General features: G+C 45.0%; 1 protein-coding gene across 3 annotated transcripts in view; it reads right to left on the bottom strand.

Annotated features, from left to right (window-relative positions):
* Positions 1-4,048: 4,048 nt before the first annotated feature.
* GALNT16 (polypeptide N-acetylgalactosaminyltransferase 16) overlaps positions 4,049-23,481 on the bottom strand; it is a 72,436-nt gene continuing 53,003 nt past the window's right edge. The window contains exons 9-16 of one of the 3 annotated variants that reach the window (XM_026095767.2): positions 23,113-23,216; positions 20,852-20,978; positions 20,038-20,130; positions 17,809-17,892; positions 16,625-16,766; positions 15,136-15,252; positions 7,830-7,969; positions 4,049-5,170 (exon numbers count right to left, since the gene is read on the bottom strand). In XM_026095767.2, the coding sequence (XP_025951552.2) occupies positions 7,832-7,969; positions 15,136-15,252; positions 16,625-16,766; positions 17,809-17,892; positions 20,038-20,130; positions 20,852-20,978; positions 23,113-23,216 (805 nt within the window). In that variant the 3' untranslated portion in view covers positions 4,049-5,170; positions 7,830-7,831. Of the gene's footprint in view, positions 7,970-15,135; positions 15,253-16,624; positions 16,767-17,808; positions 17,893-20,037; positions 20,131-20,851; positions 20,979-23,112; positions 23,217-23,481 lie in introns of all 3 variants that reach the window. The other 2 variants (XM_064512508.1, XM_064512509.1) reach the window with 2 other exon arrangements.

Below are 23,481 nucleotides of genomic sequence, written 5' to 3'. Positions count from 1 at the left end.
AGCTTGGAATAAACTGATTCAGTCATTTTCAGTGTTCTTGCCTGGACTGGATCTTGGCTCATGCACTGAGAATGCAATAGTGATTTAGCAACCATATCACTTTGAGGAACACAAGTAAAGTATAAGCCATGCCCATCAGTGCATTGCATTTAATGAGCTGTTAGTGTGCTAAGCTGAGCAGCAGTAACAAAGTATTAACATTGTTTTGTGTCAGAGTAAAAGCTGTCTCCGTATGCCAACACGTTCTGGTGAATTATAGTAAAAAGGAAACACGAAAAAAACTTTGTAAAACATCAGGCTCGACCCTCAGACGTGTCAGCTGAGGTAGTTCTGATGCAGCCCATCATTTTTACAGTTATTAGTAGGTCATTCTTTCTGATGAAAGTTTAGCATGTTTGATAGGACTCTTCCCATGGGTTTATGACCATGTGTGGCTTGTTAAAACAACATCTACAGCTATGTCAAGAACTTGAATCTCCAGACATAAATTTAATGCCATTCAGTTAAGGGTGGGCCTATAACAAGTAGTGGATACTATCTCTGACAGGAGCAGGTTTCATCCAATGGTTCCAGGCACAGAGCTACAGAGCTAATAATTTACCAGAAGCTATTTCTGGCCCTAATAATTCCATGTGCCTCTTCTGCTGAGGAAGACAAAGAATCCCTCTGCATTAGATGTCAGATGTAAGTAAGAGTCTGGTGGTGTTACTGTTTTTGCCAAAATATATGAAAAAAATGCAGAGCATTCAAGTTCGCAAGCCTCGTTACGACTAATCTGCCTTCCTGAACTTCAAGTCTTTTACTTAGAAATCAGATATAGGGCTACCTTACGAGAAAGCATCTTCTTCAATGAATGCTAATATGTTATTCTATTTATTTATAGTGAAGGTAGCAAAACTTCCAGCCAAATGACATTGCAATAGTACACTGTGAAGGAGGACTGGGCAAATGACGACAGAGTGAAGAAAGTTCTGCCAGCTTCCATTCAGTTTTGCACATGGATCCTTCTTGACCTTTCTGCAAATAGTCTACCTGCTAGCTAGTGCTGGTGAGGAGATTAAGAAAGGATCATAGTCTGGACTGCTATTAAGGAGTACAAGTGGGAATGGGATTGGTATTTTGGCCCTTGACTGGGGTTTCAGTTGCTGAATTTGGTATGTAATACTGGCTGCTAGGAGCTGCAAGTGTCAGAAAAAGGAGTTGCTGGGGTTGGATAGCTGGGCTTGTAATTGTGGTTCTCTGCTTTTCCTCCTAACCTGCATAGCATCAGGCTTTGGGGCACCAGCATTTCAGGAGCCTGCAGAACCAGAGATTTGTTCCAGGTGCTCAGCAGCTCCTGCGAGCTAACAAGCATCCCATTCACACACTGCAACTAGCCGGAGTTCTGTGCTATTCTGAGTTCATTTTCATGCAACACTTGCACTTCCCTTGTAGCAGACAATTCTTGGTAACACATGTGCATTAACATGCCCATATAGTCACTAACTTGCAGGGAAGTCTTCTTGTGAGGGTGATGAGTTCTCACTTAGATGGTTGGCTGGTGGGTAGCATCTCCTGGAGGTGATTGTAGTGCCCAAACATCAGCATACCTTTGTGTTGTTCTTTGTGTAGTCCAGTTTCAAGAGAAAACACTAACTCTCTAGGCCAAACCAGTTTTATCCAGCTGTATGTGCAGCTGTATTATGCATCAGCTAATATGCTGTTCTGAGAGATGGCCTGAATTTTACAGCAGTTTTGCAGTCTACCCACATTGCATTTGTTTTAACTAATCTCCTAGTTAATTTAGAGTCAGCAGGAGAGCCAAGTTGACTTTAAGACATTCACAACAAGGGATGCTGCTGGTGAAGATTAGATCAGTGAAATTTCCTTTAAGTAATGTCTTAACATTCCTCCAATATAACTGACCAGCTTCTGTGTTATCAGAATCACTTCATACTCTGAGCTGCTGTGGTGCTTGCAAAAGACATTTCTGCTAAGTGTGAAAAGGTGTGCCAGAGTCCTACCAAGATTTCAGTAAGCTATTCTGCTAAAGTTACATAAAGCAGGCGCAAACTGAAACAAAACGGAGATTGTTACAATCATGAAGCATGTTTTGTTATGTAAAGAGATTCAAACCCTAATTCTTTCCAATCCTAGTTATTGCACATGGTTTTTCTTCTTTTAATAATTTTATGCCAGTCTACACAGAAAATGTTCTTGTGTTGCGATGATGTCTGTGAAGTAAATGACAAGCCTGCAATTCTGCATTATGTGCTGGAACACAGGCGTGAGCCTGTCATGGAAAATCCATGTGCATAGGTAGATGGGAGAGTATTTAGTACAACTGAAACAAGAAACTCTTATCTGACAAGGCCAAAATAGCCTAGGAAGTCTTTTCAGTTCAAATAGATGGGCATTTTCCCACCGTTAGCCACCGTTCAATTTCAGCCAAAACTGACTAAGACTTGACCATATGGGAGACAGTAAGTTTGTTGATGAAAATCAGCAGATGGGCAGAGGAGCAGGCAGCCCAGCTCTCTGCTGTTGCTGGGATAAAACTATAGGAGGTTCAACAAGAGGAACTGGGAGTTACCTACCTCAGAACACCCTGCAGCCCAACTACAGAGGATTTTTGAGAATGAAGAAACACTTGTGCAAGGCCTCTCTCTCTGTATCAAGCAAGTCCCTTTAAACAGGCCATGGGAAAGAGGAGATCTAGCATCTAACTTCTGTAATGAACCCCAGTTGGAGAACACCTCTGCTTCTAAGAAAATGTTCTGCTTCCTGAGTGCTAAACTGGACTATCTGTACACTTTAGAAAGGCTTGATTTGCTTTTTAAGACAAAGCATTTACTGAATTTGACCTGTGTGATCACTATAGGTGTGGTCCTTCTGTATTTTTAACTTTGTACAAAAAAAGTAAATGTCTCCTCTATAATTTTTCCCCACAGCTTGTTTGACAGTCTCCCATGATGCAACTGTTTCTATCCCAAACCCTTCTCCACCCCACTGATGTGCTAGATTCACTGCATGTCTGACCTTTCCCTCCTCAGAGAGGATGGTCCCCTCTCTCATTCTTCTCTCTCCCCACCTCTTTGGCCCTTCAGAAGACCAATGTTTCGTTTTCCTAGACAGACCCAGTCAAAGCCCTTCCAACCATTATTAAGGACTGAGGATCTTCTGGTTTCTAGGGTACTACAGAAGTTGTCACTTAGGACATACACAGCAAGACTCCAGGCAAAAAGCACCACTGATACCCTGCTACAAAAACAGGACAAAGAGAGAAAACCCCAGCTCTCTTCCTTTTTAACAAGTCCCCATAGCACTCAAACACCAGACATGCTACAAGGCAGGACGGGGAAATGCTGATTTCCCACACATCAGCTAGCTTCTACCAAGCCCTCCTTTCCTAGAGAAAGCTTTCTACAGAGGCAGACCCAGCAGCTCCTAGTTTGAAAAAGCCTCTGTGGGTGAAATAACTGGCAGTTAAGCCCTGATTTTAAACTCAGACCCTCCAAATTGGCATTGTTGGCTGGGCTTTATATGTGAGTTGGGGGAGCGACGTCACAGTAATTGAAGCTCAGCAGCGTGCATGCTAGCTGTTTCACTGGCATTCATGGCTGGTGATGCTTCCCTGCCCTCAAGCTAGAGGCAGAAGGCAGGCCTCTGGGAGGTTTAGTGAGGAATATGTTGACTGAGAGCTGGAAGAAAAGATCAAGGAGAGGGTTATAGAAAAAAATATTTCTTTCTCTCTCTCCCCTGCCCCCCTCCAACTATATCTTTCAGCATATAAAAACAGTTCATTATCTGCTCTTCTCAACTTTTGCCAGAAAGGATACTTTCCTTTTCAATCTGTTGAGGAGGGCTTCTTCAGGCATTTCCAACTGATATGCCACCACATCCTATAGATCTCTGTGCCAGGTCCTGCAGTGTCCTTCCTACAAGGCAAGGAACTAGGATATGTCTAGGGATACAAACTGAGCTGGAGACAGAGCAAGGGGCCAGGGGAGCAAGGATGGAGGGTCTTTTCCAATGGAAAGTAAAAGGGAAAAAGAACAGGCTGAAACACTTGTTTCAAATTAGATTTTATTCCAGGCATTAAACAGAGTCTGGCACATGCTTTCTTTAAGAAAAGGGAAAACAAATCTGGCTTCCACATAACTTACATCTAGCAAAGTGCAATTTACAACAGAGTGGGGAAAATAAACCCTTTGAGATTGATTTCTGTACAACAGTAATTTTGGCTCCTCTTAAATAACTCCCCATCAGTCTCCACATAACACATGAAATTACATTGGATCTTCTGATATAGTAACAGCTTTCTTAACGAACATCACCAATGTGAATGCTCTGTCTTCACAGTCTAGGGGTCCGTTTAAAGTAAGGAAAACAAGAATGAGCAGCGGCTTGTTCTGAATGTTAAAGAAACAAAGCTTTGGGCCAAATCTGAGGGCTCAGGCAGTTTTCTTTCAAAAAACCCCTCTGGAGCCCTCTTCCAAAACAGTTTAGTTTGCCCATACTTGAAAGCAGCCTTTTGTAATGCCTATTCTTTTCAGCAGTTGCTAAAACCCAGAGAAAACCAATGGCCTCTGTATGAAGATGTGTGGGGAGGTCTGCACTGGGCCTGCGGGAAGGTCTGGTGAGCAGTGCTTTGGCTGCCTGTAGGGTACAGCAGAGGGGAGGCCACCTCAGGATAACATGTTCAGAACTGGGTAGATTTGAGACTCTGCTAGCTCTTAACTGGAAGGGGCAGTTTAAGTTACTGACCTCTAGCATCTGCCCTCCCTTTCCCTTCTCCACCCCAGGCTAGGGCACCTGAACAAGGAGAGTGTCCAAACTTCAGCTGCCCTAGCTCACAGCCCCAGATGGATGCCGGGTGGTGAACGGTGCTAACAGAGGCACACACAGACAAATGTTAGTCCAGTTACCTCTGCTCTGGGAGCAGTCAGTAACCTTCAGCATAGGAGCCAAGCACAAAGTCAAGGGCAGTAGCCAGCGTGCTAACAAGAGCCCCTTGACCCAGGGCTGACTCAGAGCTTGGAGACTGTATAGAAGCAGGGTTCCTGTTATCCACAGCAGTCAGGAAATATGTTTGTAGAGGAGCTGGGTCCTGGTCCCATGAAGATTATGAAGAAGAAGCTGCAAGAAAGCTGCACATACACAGTGGGAGCAAGAAGGAAGGAAGCAGTACCTGGTGGAGGAGTGAACAGGCTGTTAGCTGCAACCCTTGGCCTGCTGGGGAGCGAAATGGGGGAAGCTTGGATGGTCCCCTTACAATGCGTTTTGATGAAAATATGTAATCCTTAAGCATTTTATTGTCTACAGAGATTATATACAGTACCTGCTCACTGGTCTTTTGTCTGTCTTTGCTTCAACTTTTTTCTAGCCAGGTATGTGAGAATTTGACCTAATGAGGAAGAGTAGCATCTCCTGCATCTTCTTGTCTAAAAAAACTACTACCAGTAAGATGGCATCTCTCCATCCCTGATGGTGTCTGGCTGCCCTGCCCTCTTCCCTTTCCTAGGCTATTTTCTTTTGTTCCCTGCTCTGTCCTGTTTCTTCTAAGCTGCGGTGTCAGCAGTCGAAGCCTCTCTAAGCATCTCTGCAGGGAAAGAGGAGAAGAATCTGCAGGGTCAGTGCCCTCCTTCCCACACATAAGTATAGCTGCTCCATGCTGTAAGCATGGGGATGAAGGAAATTGCCTCCTGAGTTTTCACTGTGCTGGCCAGTTGTTCATTTGGTTAATCAGAGTGTCAAGATGGTGAGCTGCTGTCAAAGTGAAGGGGGAAACAGGAAAAGAGCTCCTGCCACCCAACTGCATGAATAACCTCATTTTTCAAATAAAAAAAAGAGCCAAGAACAGGAAAAAAAGAATCCTTCAGTTCTCACACAACCACTCCTGAGCACATACAAATATGCATACAAAGAACTGTATCTGTTCTTTTGTCAACTGTTTGGGCTAATAACAAGTTGAGAGAAAGAATTAAAAAGTGATACAAACATGATCAAAAGCAGTCAGCTGTTCAGAATCCAAATGAGCATCCTCTGTCTCTTTTACACCAGATTAGGAGAGACCCAGGCAAACAATTGTCTACTGAAGGTAGCCAAATCACATGGTCCCTCTGCCAGGCTCTTGGGGAAGGGTGTTAGTTTACAAACCTAGCTCCAATAGGAAAGTTAAACAGATCTAGTAGGAGAAGCTAACGTTGTGGGGATTTTTCATTTTCTTTGAATATGTAAACTTCCCCTGGCAGGTCTAAGAACCCAAACTCATCCAGTCACTGGAAGCGGGAATGGGATGTTAGCTAGATACACCAGTCATCCTTCATATCCCCAGAACACAAAGGAGACATCTATCAGGGCAGACTCATACCTTGGTGGTATTTACACAGTGCACAAATATGCATCTCTGGGAGAGGCAAACAGCAGTTTCAGTTTTACCAACTAACTTTCTCAAGCTGGTCCCAGGGAGGAGAGCTGAGCATCACAAGTGGAACAGCCCCAGGCCTTTTAGTCTCCTGCCCCAGGCAGGGGGAAGCAACTAAGCAGAAGGATCAGGTGGCTTGTCACTCTGGCCATGTCCACACAGGCCACACTCAGGTGGGGAGCCAGTGAGAGGGCTGTGCTTCAGCCTGGCCAGTAGCAGGAACCCTGTGATAACGCAGGGGCAGCCTCTGCCTTCCTCCATGCAAGGGGGGAGTCATATGTGCTCCTTCCTCAGGCTGGTGCCTCTCTCCACTTGTCAGCTCTGAATACAGCGATATTGCCAGCACACTCTGCCAGAGCAGCTCTTTGCATTACTGCAAGGCTGAGCAGTGTCTGGCAGCATCATGCAGTACAGCTGGAGAGTGGCTCCAGCATCCCCTGTGTCCCAGGGCTTAGGCACTTGTTTCCTGACCGCCAGACCAGTTGGTGACAGACTAGAGGAGCAGCAGGGGACACACACACACACTGCAGGCCAGGGTGGGTGCCAGGTTCCTGTGTGGAAGGTCCCTCATCCAGAGGCTCTTTTCCACAGGAATTTGGCATCCTGAACCCAGTCTCAGGCAGGGTCCAGCTGGGCTGACTGGGGATTAGTTTACTTGCTGAGGCAGTGCTGACCTTCCACCAATAGAAAACAGGGAATAGAAACTCAATAGGGAGTAGCCCCCCAAACAAACTCTGGCTCTGCTGCTAGAACAGATCATCCCTTTCCCAGTTGCTTTGTCAGAGTTGGGCCTCATTTCCCAGTCTTGGCCCATTAGGTTGCAGAGCAGCTTATGCAGGCAGAGGAAGGAACAGGCCTACTGCAAAGAAATTACAATTCTGTCTTAAGGGTCTGCTAATCCCCTCCTAGCCTCTCCACTAATCATGATGACTCTTCTACTGGCCAGTCCTTACTGCAACACAGCAGCACACACATGCATAAATGATGCACGATGGTAGGGCAAAAAAGACAGGGAAGCTGAAGAGCTGCCAACTACTTGTACAATCATCATCTAATTTGTTGGACCGAAGGTCATGGGCTCTGGTTGCAGAGAAAGGAATGGATGAGGAGAGCTACAAGGCAGTTCTGGTCACTTATTGGATTGGGTTCTTTCTTCACTCTGTGTGCTATTGTGCACAGACATCAGTTACAGAGGAGAATTGAAATCAGATGGGCCAATTTCAACAACACTCCTCACCCTCTCTCACCCCCAGCTTCTTCTTTGAAAAGCTCAAAAACATGAAGTGCTCAGCTGAAATGGTGGCTTGCTGATGGGCATGATGAAAACATTTAGGGTTAGACATACTAAACCAGTTCTCCCTTCCTAATCACCTTCCATTCCCAAGATCTCATGCACAAAGAAACAAGGACATCTCTGTGCTACCATCATGTGGCTTGTAGCAACTCCCACTGTTGGCCAGGTACATCTGCTTGGCAAGGGTTGGTCACCACTCTTCCAGCTTGGTTTTCCAGGCAGAGACCGCTGACAAAGTGTTGAATGAAGCCGCCTTTCATCTTCCACTTCTGTAAGAAAGGAGATAAGAAATGGGCTGTTACTTCCGCTTCACCAGGGAACAGTGACTCCAAGCTGGAGGAGAAAGGTTGAGAATAAACCGCAAGTAAACCACAACCACGGGGGAAATTAAAAATCAGAGTATGGGCAGCATCTCCAAAGCACTGACTACCTGTATTAGTGATACCTGGGGTTTGAGTTTAGCTGGATTGTAGGGCTAGACATTCAGAAGCATTTAGAACACAGAATCAGCAGTGGGATTTTCAAAAGCATATTATGTTCACTATTTCCCTGCCATTCTTGCCCTGCATCTCTTGACACCCAGATACCTCTCAAAGCCTGAAACTCTTCCACAGTTTCTCTCCAATCCACAGAAAGCACCATAGCAAAAAATCACACTCCTTGCTGCTTGACTAGATCATATCTTTCTCTCTCTTCCCTACCCCTTCATTTCTCCTCTCATCAAATTCAAGATTTTTATCAGCACTATACTGAGAGCTCTTTTTATCTCTGCACCCTTCACAACTGGCTCTTGATGATCTTATCTGCTCTGCTGACATTTCAGTTTATAAGTGTCCTTTTGACAGCTTCTCAGTAAATATCTCTCTGCTTTCCACAGTGCTGTCCTCTGCATCTGCTCCCTCAGCACATATCTATAGGGCTCCACATGTAACTCTTTCCTGAAGGTCCACTTTAGCTGTGCGGCTTTCTAGGAAGTAAAACATACATCCTAACCTTGAATTGCAAATTCTTCTGGGAAAGGGCTGTACTTTCCATCCCTGATGGGAAGAACAGGACCCATTCTGACTGTTAGCACAGAGAAAAAAATAGAAATGAGTCTGTGCATTTAGGATCTCCCAGCTGAGGCTGCTCTGTTCCCCTCCAGTCAGGCACAACTGAGCTCAGCAGGTTATTGGATTGCACACTCTGGGATCCTGGGATTTTCCCATCACTCGTTTCTATCACACAGATGGCACCTAGACCCAAATTCTGACTGGTTCTAGTCGTTCAACAGCCTGGATATTATGAGGATGTTTCAGCCAGGCCATGGGACTGATGAGGAAAAGGAGACAGCTTGACAGCACTGATGGATCTCAAAGCTACTGTAGAAATGTTATGCAAAGCAAAAAATTTCTACAATATCCAGACTTAATGTCAAAATCTACTGATACTGTAATTCTTGGGTAAGTAACCCAGCAAACAGCTCAGGTTGCTGTATGCTGTGTTTCAAGCACCCTGTTATGCTCACATATTGCTGGCAGCTCTTCTCCAAATCTGGGTGCTAGTTATGCTTCCTGGAGGGTAGGCCCATTGCAAAGCCCAGAACAATCTGTCCCTTATGCATCACATAGTCCTTCAAGACAAAATACCAGAAGGAAGCTCACTTTGCCATGGCTGCTAGCCCTGACTGAAGCATTGCTACTAAAGAAGGGCTATTTTTGCAGCTGGTTTTATTAGGCAAGGGGGCAGAGGAACACAGCAGTGTTGGGGAGGATAATACAAGGCTGTCTGATGCGCATGGAGGAGCCTGCAATGCTCTCACCAACTGCTGCAACCCAGTGTCCACACAGGTCCCAGAGCCACCTGGCTTCCATCTAGCAGAAGCTCCCCTGCAAAGAGCTGAGGAAGAGTTAATACCATGAAGCAGCAGCTGTAATCATGGAGCAGAAATTAGCAGGTCTTCTCTCCTGGAAATCTCCTGGCAGTAACACACTGTGCTTATCTGGTGTGGTATGACCTCTGCACAACAGTATCCCCACCACTGTTTCCCAGGATCATGGACACCCCAGTGAAGAGACTCTTGCTCTTTCCCAACTCCCTGCTTCAAAGCACACCTACCGTGCCAAGAGGAAACTCTTCCTTGCCCTCCACCATTGCCCCTGTCTCTGTAGTTGCCAGTTCCCAGCCTCCTCCTTTGCCTTCCCTTTTGTGTGTGCTCAGGAGCACCTGCCAGCCCTCCCTCTCGCACATTCCGTAGCTCAAGAAAAGACCCTGCTGTAAAGCAGAACACTGTTATAAGATTAGAGATAGAGGACGAGGGCAATTACCAGGAAACACTTGCTTATTCCTCCCAGCTGTTCAGGAGAAACCTGACACCACTGGGAGATTCTCTGTCATGTTATTCCTCTAAATTAGAGATCCACTGATGTGCGATCTCTCCATGCTGAGCAGGCACCCACTACACTATCTGTCGAAAAGGTCTCTGGCAACAGAAACAGCAGGACACCAGCAAATACTCACCAGAACACATTTTCTGCTGCTGACAGACTACACCAAATCAATGAACTCCTCAGTGAATCACACCACTGGAAAGTCTGGAGTTTCAGAGGCACCCCGGGGTCCCCCTGTTCAACAGAATATGCGGTGTGGATAATGATGGGGAAGAGGGGGAAGGAATGCTGAGAGGATGATGGAGAGTTGGATATAAGCCTCATCTGGGCTGCAGGAAGGTGCTACGCCAGGAGCTTCTGACCAGGAACTGTACTTCGCTATCCTCCTCAGGATACCAGAAGGAGCTCACTCAACTTCACCTGCACCCTTTGCAAGATCCTCCTGCTTGACTGCCAGACCACAGAATTGCTAAGGACAGCCCAACACCTAATCCTGCAGGGACACGTTATATCTCACACCCTAAAGAGGATGGGCAGTGCGAGTGGGTGGAAACTGGAGATGCAACGCTTTTCTCCTAGCTCAGCCATTTCAGAGTTGGTCACCTTAGTCTACAGTAATCACGTAGCGACATGCTGATGGAGGGGGCCCAAAGTAGCATCACCCTCTGGAAGGGCCCAGCTTTGTCGACAGACTGCACAGGGAACCTGGACAGCTAATTTTTAAAGGGCAGTGACGATCTCCCACCTTTAGAAAGAAGAAAATGCCAGTGCAGGCACCACCTGCATACACAGAGAAAGGCTACAGGGAGTCTGCTCATCTCCCTACACCCAGATAATTATGGCTGGTCAGCATTGGGAAGGACAGCCTTTGAAAGATCTAAGCATTACCACAATTTGGAAAGTTTTGGCTTGAAAATCTGCGTCAGTCTCCCTTTCTTGTGCAGATGGAGATAATGCGGGTCCCACCAGGTTCAGGGTGGGGATGGAAAAAAAAGAATTTTCATTGAAATACTGTCCCTCTCTCTTCCGCAAATGTCAACCAAAAATTTCCCCACCTTTTTGTAAAGCTCTCTCTCCATCTTTGGTATCTATCTTTGTAAAGTACCTTGAGGTGGTTAGACATAAGCATTCCAAGTGCAATTGCTGAAAGAAAAGTCAGAAATAGTCATTTTGTACCAGTCAGTGAAATATCCCCATATACACAAGAGCTGAAAGTGTTTACATGAGTAACTTTTCAGGGTAACCAAAACTTCATTTTTAATCCCAACAATCCAATCAGTCCAGAGTTTCTTTCAAGTTCCTGAGAAGAACCTTGTAAGCCTGGAAATGTAGCAGAGTCAGCCAAGCTCAGGAAACACAGCTGGGAAGAACAGATGTTGATTAGGATCGAGACACCTTGGACAGAGTTGTATGGAGAACTGATAACTGGAATAGCCAAGGGTGTTGCAGATTGTAATTGAATGTGTTTGCACAGCCATGGGCAGTCTGAAGCTGTTGTTGAAGATGATGCACACAAAATTTTAAATACATGAGCAGAGAGAGTGTGATGGAAAAATTCACACCAACATCCAGCAACTGCTGTCTCTGTTTGAGCTTTGCATTTGTAAAACTAGGAACCAGAGCTGAGAAAAACTCTTGTCTCTTGAAAATTGCTTTCAAGCAGTGGCATAATGCAAGGATCATTTTATCAGCTTATTACTATGAAGATGTTGAGTCAGGTGCTTCCAGAACAGATAGGTTTTCACTCCTTCTCCTTTCTGATAGTCTGTATAAAGTTGAAATTGTCTGCTTTTCAGGTAATAGGAGACGCTGAGAAGCAAGGTGAGGAAAATTTTCCAATCATATGTCCAAAGGCATACAGGATTTCAAATACTGTTTGTTTCACAAGAAAACCTGGTGTCCTCATTTTCAGGCTAAGGTCACATTCCTTCAGCAGATTTTAATGAAATATGGTTGTTTAATAGGATTTCTCTGCATGCTTCTGTTCTGTTGGGAAATGTTGTGCCAATGTTTTTCATTTTTATGCTCTTGTTTTAGTGTCTGACTCTCACTTTGCCTTCTATTTGCCCTCACTATAACACTAATTAAAATGCCACTCCCACTGTCAGTCAGAGCCAAAACCAAAACTAAAGGCAATAATTTTTATGCATTCAAGTAAAAATGCTATTATTCAAACAATATTATGAATAATATCCATCTGGTTTCAAATCTAGTTCTGATTATGCAGAATAGCTCTTGGCTGTTTCTCTGCTAGCGGTGCTGGCCGTTGCTGTTGATGATGAATGGGATCATGGTGCCAAACACATTTTGTTCCTGGTTCTTTTCAGCTCGAGGGAAAATAGGCTGATGGAGGCAAAAATGATCTGGATCGGGACCATTCTCTAGTATCCTCCTGTTTGCAGGGATCTAGACTTATTTTGAAGTAATATTCTAGATACAGCTCAAAATGCTATAAAGCCTCCTCTAGAATATTAAATACACGTCAGATAGACACAAAGTTGTTACTGGCACTCAGAAATAAGAATAAAAATCCCCTGCTCTGTGGACAGGCTTAATGCACAACAGCTGTGTATCATGGGCACCAATTCAGCACCTTTGAAAGCAGAAAGCAACTTCAAGGGCTGTATGGTGCCATTGTAAGGATATAACAAGTCTACTGCAATGGGACGGCAAAATGAAGTCATCACTTGTCCTATCTTCTGCCAGCAATCTTGCCTTTCCATTACTCAGCCATAGACATGAAGACCAGATCCAGGAAAGTCCAAATGTCTTCCACCCCCTTCACCACAGACCTCTGATGGCAGCGGCATCAGAGAAGATGCTCAAAGCAGGGATTCCATCATACCGCCATCTTCTCCTAGGACATCATATGTGTAGTGCACATTGTCCAGGCTCACTCCCTTCTGCTCACACTGCTTGCTCAGAGCTTTCCCTTGCCACCTCTGCCTCTCTGAGGTAGCTCAGCTCTCCTTCCTCCACTCCCTCTCAGCCCGTCTGAATTCTCTCTTCAGTAAAAATTTTCACAGCTTTCTGAAAAGCCCACTTGAACTGAGGACTGGCTACTTCCATGCATAGTTTCAAAACACTGCTCTCTCTCCCTGACAGACCAACTCTCGGGCTGTGAGTACCATGGCAGAGACAGGCATGCTGTAGAGCAACTGAAGAAATTTGTTATCCCCTGCTTTACTCTTTCATTTAGCGTTTTTGAAGCTTTCACAGCAATGGCTGACACCTGGAAACTCAGCTTGTTAAAGACTGGGAGCTGGGCTAAGATGACATCCCAGGCAGGGAGTTCTGCAAGCTGGCAACCCAGGAAGAACGAGACTATCCTTCTGTCTTGTCTCGTTCATTTCCAGAAGCTTCCTTTGTTAGCCCAAAGATACGCTCTCAGATGACCCCCATAAAAGCTGTTAGCTTCGGTTCCCACTTTAGCTAGGAGCTGGCAGAGAAAGTGTCAGTTCCTAATGTGAATGGAAGATATTGGCTTAGATGCGGTAGTTCCTCTGGAAGAGGAACAGATGAGAGAGTTTGTAAAGATTACTGATTTCTAGCTAGTTAAAAACCAGTGTCAGCATTAACAACAAGTACTGATCTGTTTACAGAAGGAAGGGAGCAGAAAAACATTCCCCAGAAAAACAACAAATTTGGGCATTGCAAGTGGAAGTTACTTCATATGTATAAAGCTGGAACAGGAGTTTGGGACCCCCACAAATATCCCCAAAATTTCAGAGCATTTCAACTCAAGTTAGATTAAAAACTCAAATGCACCTTTTCTACCTCACCTCCCCAAAGCGCAAGGATTAATCTGGCTAATAGACTCTGCACTCCACCCTCCTTCAGGGGACCTTTGTCCTTCCATGACAGGGCTGGAGGGGAAAGACAGCTGATTTTGGCAGCTGCCGGAGTCCTCTTTGCTACCGTGAAGGAAAATAGTGCAAACCACCTAGGGGGAAGCTAAGTGACCTAATTACACAGCAAGAGTGTAAGCGATTACCAAAAAGAAAAAGGAACAGGCAAGCAGAGCCCACCTGGGATAGCCTTGCAAGGCTAATCTGAACTAAGAGTTTTCCCAGTGTATTCATGGTGATAGCTTTTCAAAATATTTCTGCATTAATCAGCCATCCAGAGAAAGGTCTACACAGGCTTTCCATAAATGGGCAAGACTGGATTTCAGTGCTTTTTTAAAGTGCTTTCTTTCAGGAAGAAAAAAATTCAGAGATATATATGGCATTAAAAAGTACTGACAAAAGTCCTGTTGAGGACTGGTAGCAAGCTGAGCAGTCTCCTACCTGTGGGCAATCAAAGCAATAGATGTGTTGGAAAACATGCCGGCATAGCCCCAGATAACACAGTTTGTTCTCTCTTGATGTAGAGGGAAGAACAGGAGGCAGGGATGAAACAAGCCCAGTCCATTTGCTGTCTGCCAATGCTGGCTTGTCACCATTGTGTTTTGGCCAGTTCTGATAAAAAGGCACATCATGCATCTGTGAGGGAACCCTGGCTATCTCAGAGGCCAACTCTTACCTCCTGCTGTAAGACAAAATGACTTGGGTGTCCTCACAGACCAGGGGTGCATGTCTTAGAAACAGTATGAGAGTCACAGAGCTGCATTTTGTTGGGAATATTGCAAAGCCAGTACTGCTGCTGCATATTTTTCCTCAGGGAGCAGTACAGGTGGAACATATGATGCTTTATGCCAGTCGATATTTCTCAAATGAGTTGCATGCACTCAGTTTTAAAGACCTGTTCACATGCCAGTCAGATGCCCTGCTCCATTCATGCACAGACCTGGCTGAGCATAAATGTATCCAAGAAACCAGGCTGGGGTGGCACAGGGCTGGAGCTAACCACCCTGACGAAGGCACAAGCAGAGCAGGTACCCACACAGCTATGTGGGCAATCTCACACACCCAAGCTTATGAAACACCTCAGAAAGGAAGATGCAGAAGATGCAAGGAACTTGTATACACCTTGATAGTGCTGGGTTTTTCCCTATAGGCTGCACTAATAAATATAGGAATGCCAACACATGGCAATGAAGGGATTAAGAAAGGTACACAAGTTACCTGTCTGCCGTCTTTCTGATTGCAGGCTTCCAGTGTGATTTGAGAGCCAGTGGAGAAGGAGGTAATGGAAAGACACTTGTCCTGCTGTCTAATTAGTGGGTCACTGAATATCCACTCCTTTGACATAAGAAAAAGAAAAAGAAAGGTTATTGATGATGCGATGATTATCACCATTATGATGATAACGGTGATGAATAGAGGAGGGAAAACCTTTTTCCTATCAGATATCTCCTAACTCTGGATCCCTTGTTCGACTCTTATCAAAGGCTCCCTGGGAAGACTGTGGCAGCAGTCTTCACCTAATCAGAAGTTTATGCTCAGGCTTGGTGCATTACAACTATTTAAAAACATGCAGCTGGCTCTCCTGACCGTTTGAGCTGCCTAGCTAACCTGGAATCCCACACAACTCCTTGCTCTACAGTTTTACAGAATCAGGCCTATGTAATAGGGAGGACAATGAACCCTGATTTACATGTTGTGCAATTGCTTCTGCATATTTTACACAACAGACATGTTCTGTAACAGGTAACGGGGGCTTACAGATTGCTTATCAAGGGAAGCAAAACACATGCAACTTCTCCATGAGCTAACAAATTATCACCAGTACACACAAAGCGTGAGCCATTTCATTTTCCCCTCTTCACACTAAACAGATGCCCAACTATTATTATACTTTCCCCAAGGAAGAAACACAAAGTGCAATAAATTTCAGAGATTTCAAATTGTGATGACGCGGAACAATGAGTCAGATTATATAGCATGTTGAATGCTGGCTGCAAACTTGTTTCCAACAGTTAACAGATGTGCATATATATTTTCTGGCATAAAATATCTTACTGTAGCACTCAGCTTTTGAAGCCACTTCCCTGCTGCACTGTGACTACCAAAAGAGCAGACTGGTTGCAGATCCTCAGCTGGTATAAACCAGTGCAGCTGCACTGCAGTTAGGAAAGCTGTGCCAAATTACTGCAGCTGAGGTCTTGGCTCAAGCCATCTGCAGCTACAACCAAACTAGTAGACCAAGGAATATTTCTGACTGTGTAGGAATCTTCTGCCTGCATGCTGGGGTACAAGCCAGGCACACCCCAGGACTGGTTTTCGTGGGAAGGAGTCATAGCTGCATGGGCTGGAGATGAAGCACAGCACACCCAAGCAAAGGTCCAAACAGAATAGTTATGTGACTTGAACACTGGTCACATACTTGCTGCACAGACTACTCACACCTTTGAGAATTCAAGTATTATCTGCTGCCTTTGAGTGATGAAGATCTTCCCAACCTATGTCTGACTGTTGGGTCTGTTGAGCTGACAGAGCTTTGAGAGGGGTATAGCTTCCTTTTTCTGCTTGCTATTAAAATCATTCACAGAGTCAAGTTCTTCCCTCATTCACCTCTGCACAAACCCACCAAGATCAGAGATATGTCTTCTCAGTCACTGGTAGTAAAAAGGGCAGAAGCAGGAGCAAAGAACCAAGCTGAAGCCCACCTTACCTGAGTGACAAGTGGATTGTTCACTGTCCCTTTACAGTTTCCCATGTCAGCCAACATGTTCCCTGTCATATCCTGTGCCCGAGACTCCAGGCAATTTCCTCCTTGTTTAATTATCCCCGGAATTAACTCCTTTTCAGGAACCCTTGAAGTAAAACACATGCATTTCATACCCCAAAACGTACCAAAGCACTTGCACATTTATAAGGGCAAAACTGGCCCCTGACTGAAATGCAGTTGCCTTTGCTTTGACAGAAAATGAAAGATATACTATCCACTGCGAATGTCTGAGGGAGGCAAAAGTCAAGGGGGAACATGGTCAGAGGGATGGTATCCTTTTGTTGCAGAAGGCACTACAGGATCCTTAGGTACACCTAAAGCAGTATCAAGGCTTCAGTGTGATGTCACCTCTAAAAAAGATCATTGCCAGTAAAAAGCAATATCCACACTGATCTATCCTTGGCCTGCCTCCCCCTTTTCCAGACTCTTCTCCCTGGTGCTAGTACACATTCACTGTCACTTTGGTAGCAATACAAGAAGGACCTGTTAAGGCCCATCTCCAACCAGATGTTTTAGCCTTAATCAATGTTAGTTGTAGGCTTTGTTGACTAGGAGTTAAGATGCATTACCAGGGTTTGTTAGGTACTAAGTGCTAACAACATAATTCCGGTTTGGCCCAGGCTACCTACCAGGAGGGCAAATCCACAATGCTACCTCATCTTGACCCAGGGAAGAGGAAGTCTTGGACAAAGCTGTTTCTGGCATTCACCAGGGCTTTCTCTGAACCACTTGCACCTCTGTACCAAGGCAGCCTAGCTCCACTCTGCTCAGCTGCCTCCAGGGAGAGCATCCAACAGACAGAGCCTAAGCCTTAATTAGGAGGGATGTAATGCTCCTGTACTTGTGTACACACCCATGCTTATCAGCAAACACCACTGCTGCACATTTCTGAGGGACAGCTCTATGGCGTAGAACAGAGCTCCCAGAGGAAAGAGCAACAGGTCCTGCACAGAGTTGTGATCATACAAGCAAAGAAATGAGAGGTTTCTCATCAAAAAAAAGAAAAAAAGGAAAACTTTTTCCAGGCACTAGCCTCTCTCTTGCCTGTTGCCATGAAGACTCAACTTCTTGTTATTACCCACCTCCCAGACGCATCAGAGACTTCTACAAGCTGAGAACTGACTCACTTGAGTTCTGGATAGACGTTCTCCAGATACCACTGGAAGGATTTACAGTTCAGTTTGCGGCGCTGCTCCACTCGCTCTGCAATGCTGGAAAAACATGCAGGTTGTTCAGGATAAAACAGTGAACAGGAGGGAGAGGAGCAATGAAGAGTGGCCAGCAGGTTAGAGGGAGATTATACAAAATTTCGCCTTTACTCATTCTCCCATCTAGTTGTTCCTAGGATCAGAACAATATTAGTGATTTGAGCTGAAAAAGAGGAGACACAAATGGCAGGAAATGGAAAGGAAGAAAAGGCACCTTCAGAGGTCAATTCTTGCACTTCCTTTGGCTGAGAGAGATAGCAGGGTCCAGGACCTACAGGGTTAAATAATGCAGAGCAGTAAAGCTTTTGGGCACCAAGAAAGTGTTTCTGCCTCTGGGTGCCCCTGTAGAGCCATTCCATGAAAATCGCACAACCATCAGCTCCTGAAAAGGTCTTGGAAGTGTCTGTTCTCAGGTATATACAAATGGTTAAACTGTGTGCTGGAGGTGAGGGAGACACAAGAGCAGCCTTAGGCTCGGATTGGGTTGAGGACCTAAAAAGCACAATGACTTGTCTTTAAGTCAAGGAGAAGAGGGAAGTATGATGGGAAATTTACTCAGCACTCAGTGAGTGTCTGCAACAGCAGTCCTCCCACTGCTGATTTAGTTGGCTTTAGCTGGCAGAAGAGGAGGATTTCCCTCAAACAGTCCTGCTGAGCAGTGACACTAGGGACTTTCCTCTTCAAGCTTTGCACCTATATACCTATATTGGGAAAATCTTTCAGTTGTACCCATGCCCCTTGCCATCCTCAGCCATCCAGAGGCCATTGAACTACCCATAGCTCGGCAGAAAGTGCCTAGACCCTGTATTCACATAGAAACCATAGGGAAGGAAGTTCCATTTTTGGCCCACTTAACAATGATGGTATCAGAAGCATTTGCACTCTAAACTTAGTTTTAATGTAGGTTCACAGGCCATTACTACAATTGAAGAAATTGCCTAAAACCAAATCCTACAACAGCTCTGCTCCAGCTCTTATTCAGACAAAGCTGTCAGTAAAACCTCTAGGAAGTCTGCATGAACAAGACTGCAGGATTTGTCCCTAAAACACATTAGCAATATATCCATGTCCAATATGCAATAGTCAGGTTTTCTTCACAAACAGCCATTCTACTTGCTATTTGGCCCAGGCTCAGCTGCTGCAGTCATCTCAAAGATAGATAAATTAGGTAGCTATTTGTATAAAAATAGTTAATGAATCATGACAATAAAGCAGGATGTACAAAAAGAGTAAGGAGTCTGACCAAACCTGCTTGTCACCACACAAGCAGGAGATGCATCACAGCTACGCATTTGAGATACAATCATATTTGCCAAGTCCTTAAGCTAACACAGCAATAGTTTTTTCTTGTTCACAGACAGGTATAACACACACTGTGTTATAGACAGACACTCTTAGGGCTTTTTGTACATTTTAGGGGGGAATCATAGGGACTTGCTAGCACAGAGAGCAACCCCTCCCTCTGTCCCAGTTTTTGGTGTCCATCACCGATTTCTGGGCCACAAAGAATTCTTAAGCCCCTAACAGCCAGTTCCATGCAGTCTGGAGACAGCTTTAGCAAAGGCACCATGAGGAGCACAGCTCTGCACAGAAGTGGGGTCAGCAGGTCCTGAAGACCAGTCACTATTGCATTGTCTTTCAACACATCTCACCATTGCTCTCTCTCTCTCCTGCCCTACAGGTAAGGCTTACCTTCCAGGTAAGCCACCCCATTTACCCATCAGGAGAGAGGGGAGCACACTGGGCAAGAACCAGCCCAATGTGTCAGCTAGCCTCATTTGATCTCAGATTCTGCATCCACACAAGAACTTTGAATCAAGAGCTAGTAACTGTACAGCTCAAACTTCTGGAGCAGTTACATGTTGTGTTAGAAAAAAATTCTCATCTATCCAATTACAGTGAGCGGCCTTTTAATTTCATTACAGATCCCTTCAGCCTTCTGTTAACAAGTGATTTACATGAGGTTACTGGGGAGGGGGGGAAATAAATGAATTAGAAGCAAACCTTGTTGGCCAGCCACTCAAGCTGCAACTTTCAGGGCAATCCATTTAGAGCATCTTTTCTTCAGTTTCCCACACTTACTCCCTGAGAAGATCCAAAAGCCATTTCTATCTAGAGACCTCCTGTTGAGGTTCAGGGGCAGCTTACCTTCCAAATGACTTGCCAATGGCAGATGGCCGGGCCTCATAATAGTACTGCTTGTATTCGTCCATCCACACCTCTGCTGTGCGCTTGGTATTCCTGCATGGGCATGAGGAGATGCTTTGCTGCCTGCTGCTGCAGAAGCTGCCCTCTTGGCAAGCAAGCATTGGGTGGGCAGACCCAAGGCCTGCCTGCCAGAAGGGAGTAGGGGACAGACCTGAACATGAAACACTATGGACAGTATAGCAGGTTTTGGAGTGAATATGTTAAGTGTATAAACCTTGTTAGGATGCTCCAGTTCAGAAGTTAAAAAACAGCCATAATTCACCAGATTCCTTTCTCAAATGCCCCCACTGGAGAGACGGCTGTACTAATCATCACTTTCATAGTGAAGCATCTTCTCTTATCTTTCTCTTCCCCTCTGTCCTGCGGTGGAAATTGTCCTCACAGCTCCTCTCAGAGCACATGCAGCTCAACAGGATCTCTGGACAACTCGGGGACACGAGAGATGCCTAAGGGCTACTGATACCCAGGCAGATACCGTAGGCAGTACCCACAAATGGCCAGAGGCTCTCCCTAGAGCACTGCTCCCCGCCTTCGTTGCAGACTGAAGAAGAGACACAGTAGCACAAACAACAGAGAAGGGGACAGGCTTTGTGCACAGACACCAGCAACTCATTCTTCCCTTGCAGAATGAATATTCAGCCACAGTTCATTCTCCTCTGTCATCAGGCAGAAAGACAACAAAGAATTCAGGCTTATTTAGACATGCCCAGCATGGAGGTGATCTGGCTGCTAGCAGGAACTCCTCAATACTTACTTGATATAAGTTAATGCATTGCCCTCAGGAAAGTCATAGGGATGGCGCTTCCTGAACACATGTCCCACTCGACTGCAGGGAATGATCTCCAAGCTGCCACCGCACATCCATACTCGGAAAGAGAGCTCTGGAAGAGACCCCAGGAGTCGCACAGCTGCAGCCAGACCAGCAACATTTCCAAAAACAGCAACTTTCAGCAGTGCACCTGAAATCTTTGCCTCTCTGCGCTGGTTGTATTTCCAATAGAAAAACCAGGAAAAGTGACACCATGGTGAGAGTGAAAAAAATTTTCTCTTTATTAAAACGGAGGCAACACCTGTGTCTCAGAGACTTTCCAACCTTCTTCAGCCCCTCTCCTCTCTCTGGTGCCCTAGGCTTTTCTGCGAGACATCTTGTAATTTGACCTGATCATTGTGGCTGCTGTCAGGCCTTCAGGACAGCATCTGGCAAGAGACTGAAATCACCCCATACCCATCTTGTTTTAAAGATTTCTTTAACTCTCTATCCCTGCATATGGAAGGAAGGAAGGATGGACTTGCTGTGAAAAGCAAATCATGTGAGGAAGAGAGGGAGTTTAGGAGAAATGGAGAAAGAGCAGCGAAAGATTCAAGTATAGGAAGTGAACTGATGTCCTCTCCCCCATACCTCCAGCCATATCACCTGAGATACCACCTGAAAGCAGAGCATCCTGAACACTGGTCCAATGTGACCTGCAGTTGCCCTCTCCATACCATGTGGGGTGATTATGGCACAGCTGATGAGATGGACACATGTGCAGGCAAAAACATCCCCCTACCTGGGACTCAGGGCACTCTCTGCAGACTGAGTACCATGGGCACAGGGAGTCCCTCTGCTCCTGCTGTGGGCCTCTCCCAAGTCCCCAGCAATTGTATTAAATCCTGCATTAACATGTTATCCACCGTGCAGTATCTCACTGCTATTGTTTGTAATCCCCTTGGCTCCATTAAAAGAAAAAAGTGGGTAACTGGGTTATAGTTTGTCACCAGTTGACAAACCTGGCAGTTGCCGAGAACAGAATTCAGTCTAACATGTAAAAAAATTGAGAGAACCCTGTTACTTGAAGAAACCCAGCTGGTCCTGAAGTTAAATTCAGTATTTTGTTAAAGGATTAGAAGAACATGGAGCTTTGATGTACAGAAGCTTATTTGCATCACAGAAGAGATATGACCTTGCTCAGGCTTATGGGCCTGTCCTAGCAAGTTTAATCATTGCCACACTGGAGGGGTTTTCCACTTGCTTTTCATGTGGCAGTGAAAAGAGAAGGGAGAAGAGGAAAAATGAAAATTAGCAGGGTAGTTGGTTATGATTTCTAATCAAGTCCATACCAGAGGGTTTCAGACTGTGTAGACTGATTACTTCAAAAACTTTACTCACTTGGGATCTGCCTCTAGTAATGCCTGAATTACAGGGCTCTGATGTTTAGAAATTAAAAAGAAATGATGTATCTAGATCTAATGGCTGTTTCAAAGCAAGTACATACACTAACATCCTCCCACCCTTCTTCTTTCACCATAGTTTTCCTCTCCTAGGAAAGGTTGTTTCAACAGTGTGTTTTTTAGCAGAGAAGAGGATATTTTCAATCTACCTTCTGCTTCTAAGTAAAAAACATTTTAATACACTATATTTTACAGCATTTCTTACTGCCTCTAGACTCTCCCAGACTCTTTTCCACAGCTCATTATTTTCAGTCTGTTTTCAACAGGGACTTCCAGCTTTGGAGAGAGGAATGGCTTTAAAAAGAAAAAAAACCAACATGCATATTTTTTTGTTGTCAAATACAAGTTGGTTTCTAATGCACTGCTGCGTTAACAGCAACAGTCTCAATGCTGAAGCCACTGATTGAGTCATTGCCTCATATTATCCAGAAGAGCTGAAAAAACTCCCAGAAATAAAAGTACTGTGTTTTCTTTTTAAAATATTTTCCCATTGCCATCACTATTCCAGTGTTGTGGCCATGTGGCTCATGGACAGGCCCCATTGTACAGTGCACTGTGCACTTAACCTTGCCCTGTTAAATGAAGAGTCAAGGTTCAGAATAAAAGGTAAGTGATGGGAGACAACAAAGCACGCAAGAAAGCAAAATTGGCAATTCCAGTATGCCTGGCCCAGTTCCACAGAGCCTGGCCCAGGTGCTGTTACTAACACTGCAGGTCTCTTGAAAGGAGAGTTGCAGTAGGCAGCGAAGACTCAGAAGTGTTTCTGCATTAGTGCGTCATTCCTCTGAAACATGCAAAACTTACCAAAATTCTCTCCTCCCCAGATGTCCATCTGAGTATCATATTTTCCCAGGTGGTTAAACCAAGACTTGTCAATCACAAAGATGCCTCCTGCTATGACAGGGGTTCTGGAAAAGAAAACTAAATAACCACAAGTACCTCTGCATATGTAGCACCGCCATCACGACCACCTCCATTTTAGAGTGGGGGTAACTTGTCCTGGACCGACAAATCATATCTCATGAACTTGCAAGCAGGATTCCATTGTCTTCCTCACTAAATCATCCTCCTCCCTTTGTTAGATGGTGCTGCAAGCACTACATGAGTAAAACCGTCTTTTGCCTTTACAGAAACGCGCCCTGTGTAAAGCAATAACAGGGGCACTGTCTGACG

The sequence above is a fragment of the Dromaius novaehollandiae genome, chromosome 5 (genome assembly GCF_036370855.1).
Source record: "Dromaius novaehollandiae isolate bDroNov1 chromosome 5, bDroNov1.hap1, whole genome shotgun sequence".
Taxonomy (NCBI): Eukaryota; Metazoa; Chordata; class Aves; order Casuariiformes; family Dromaiidae; genus Dromaius; species Dromaius novaehollandiae.
Note: the sequence above shows the minus strand (reverse complement) of the source record. Positions and strands in the feature narration are given on the sequence as shown.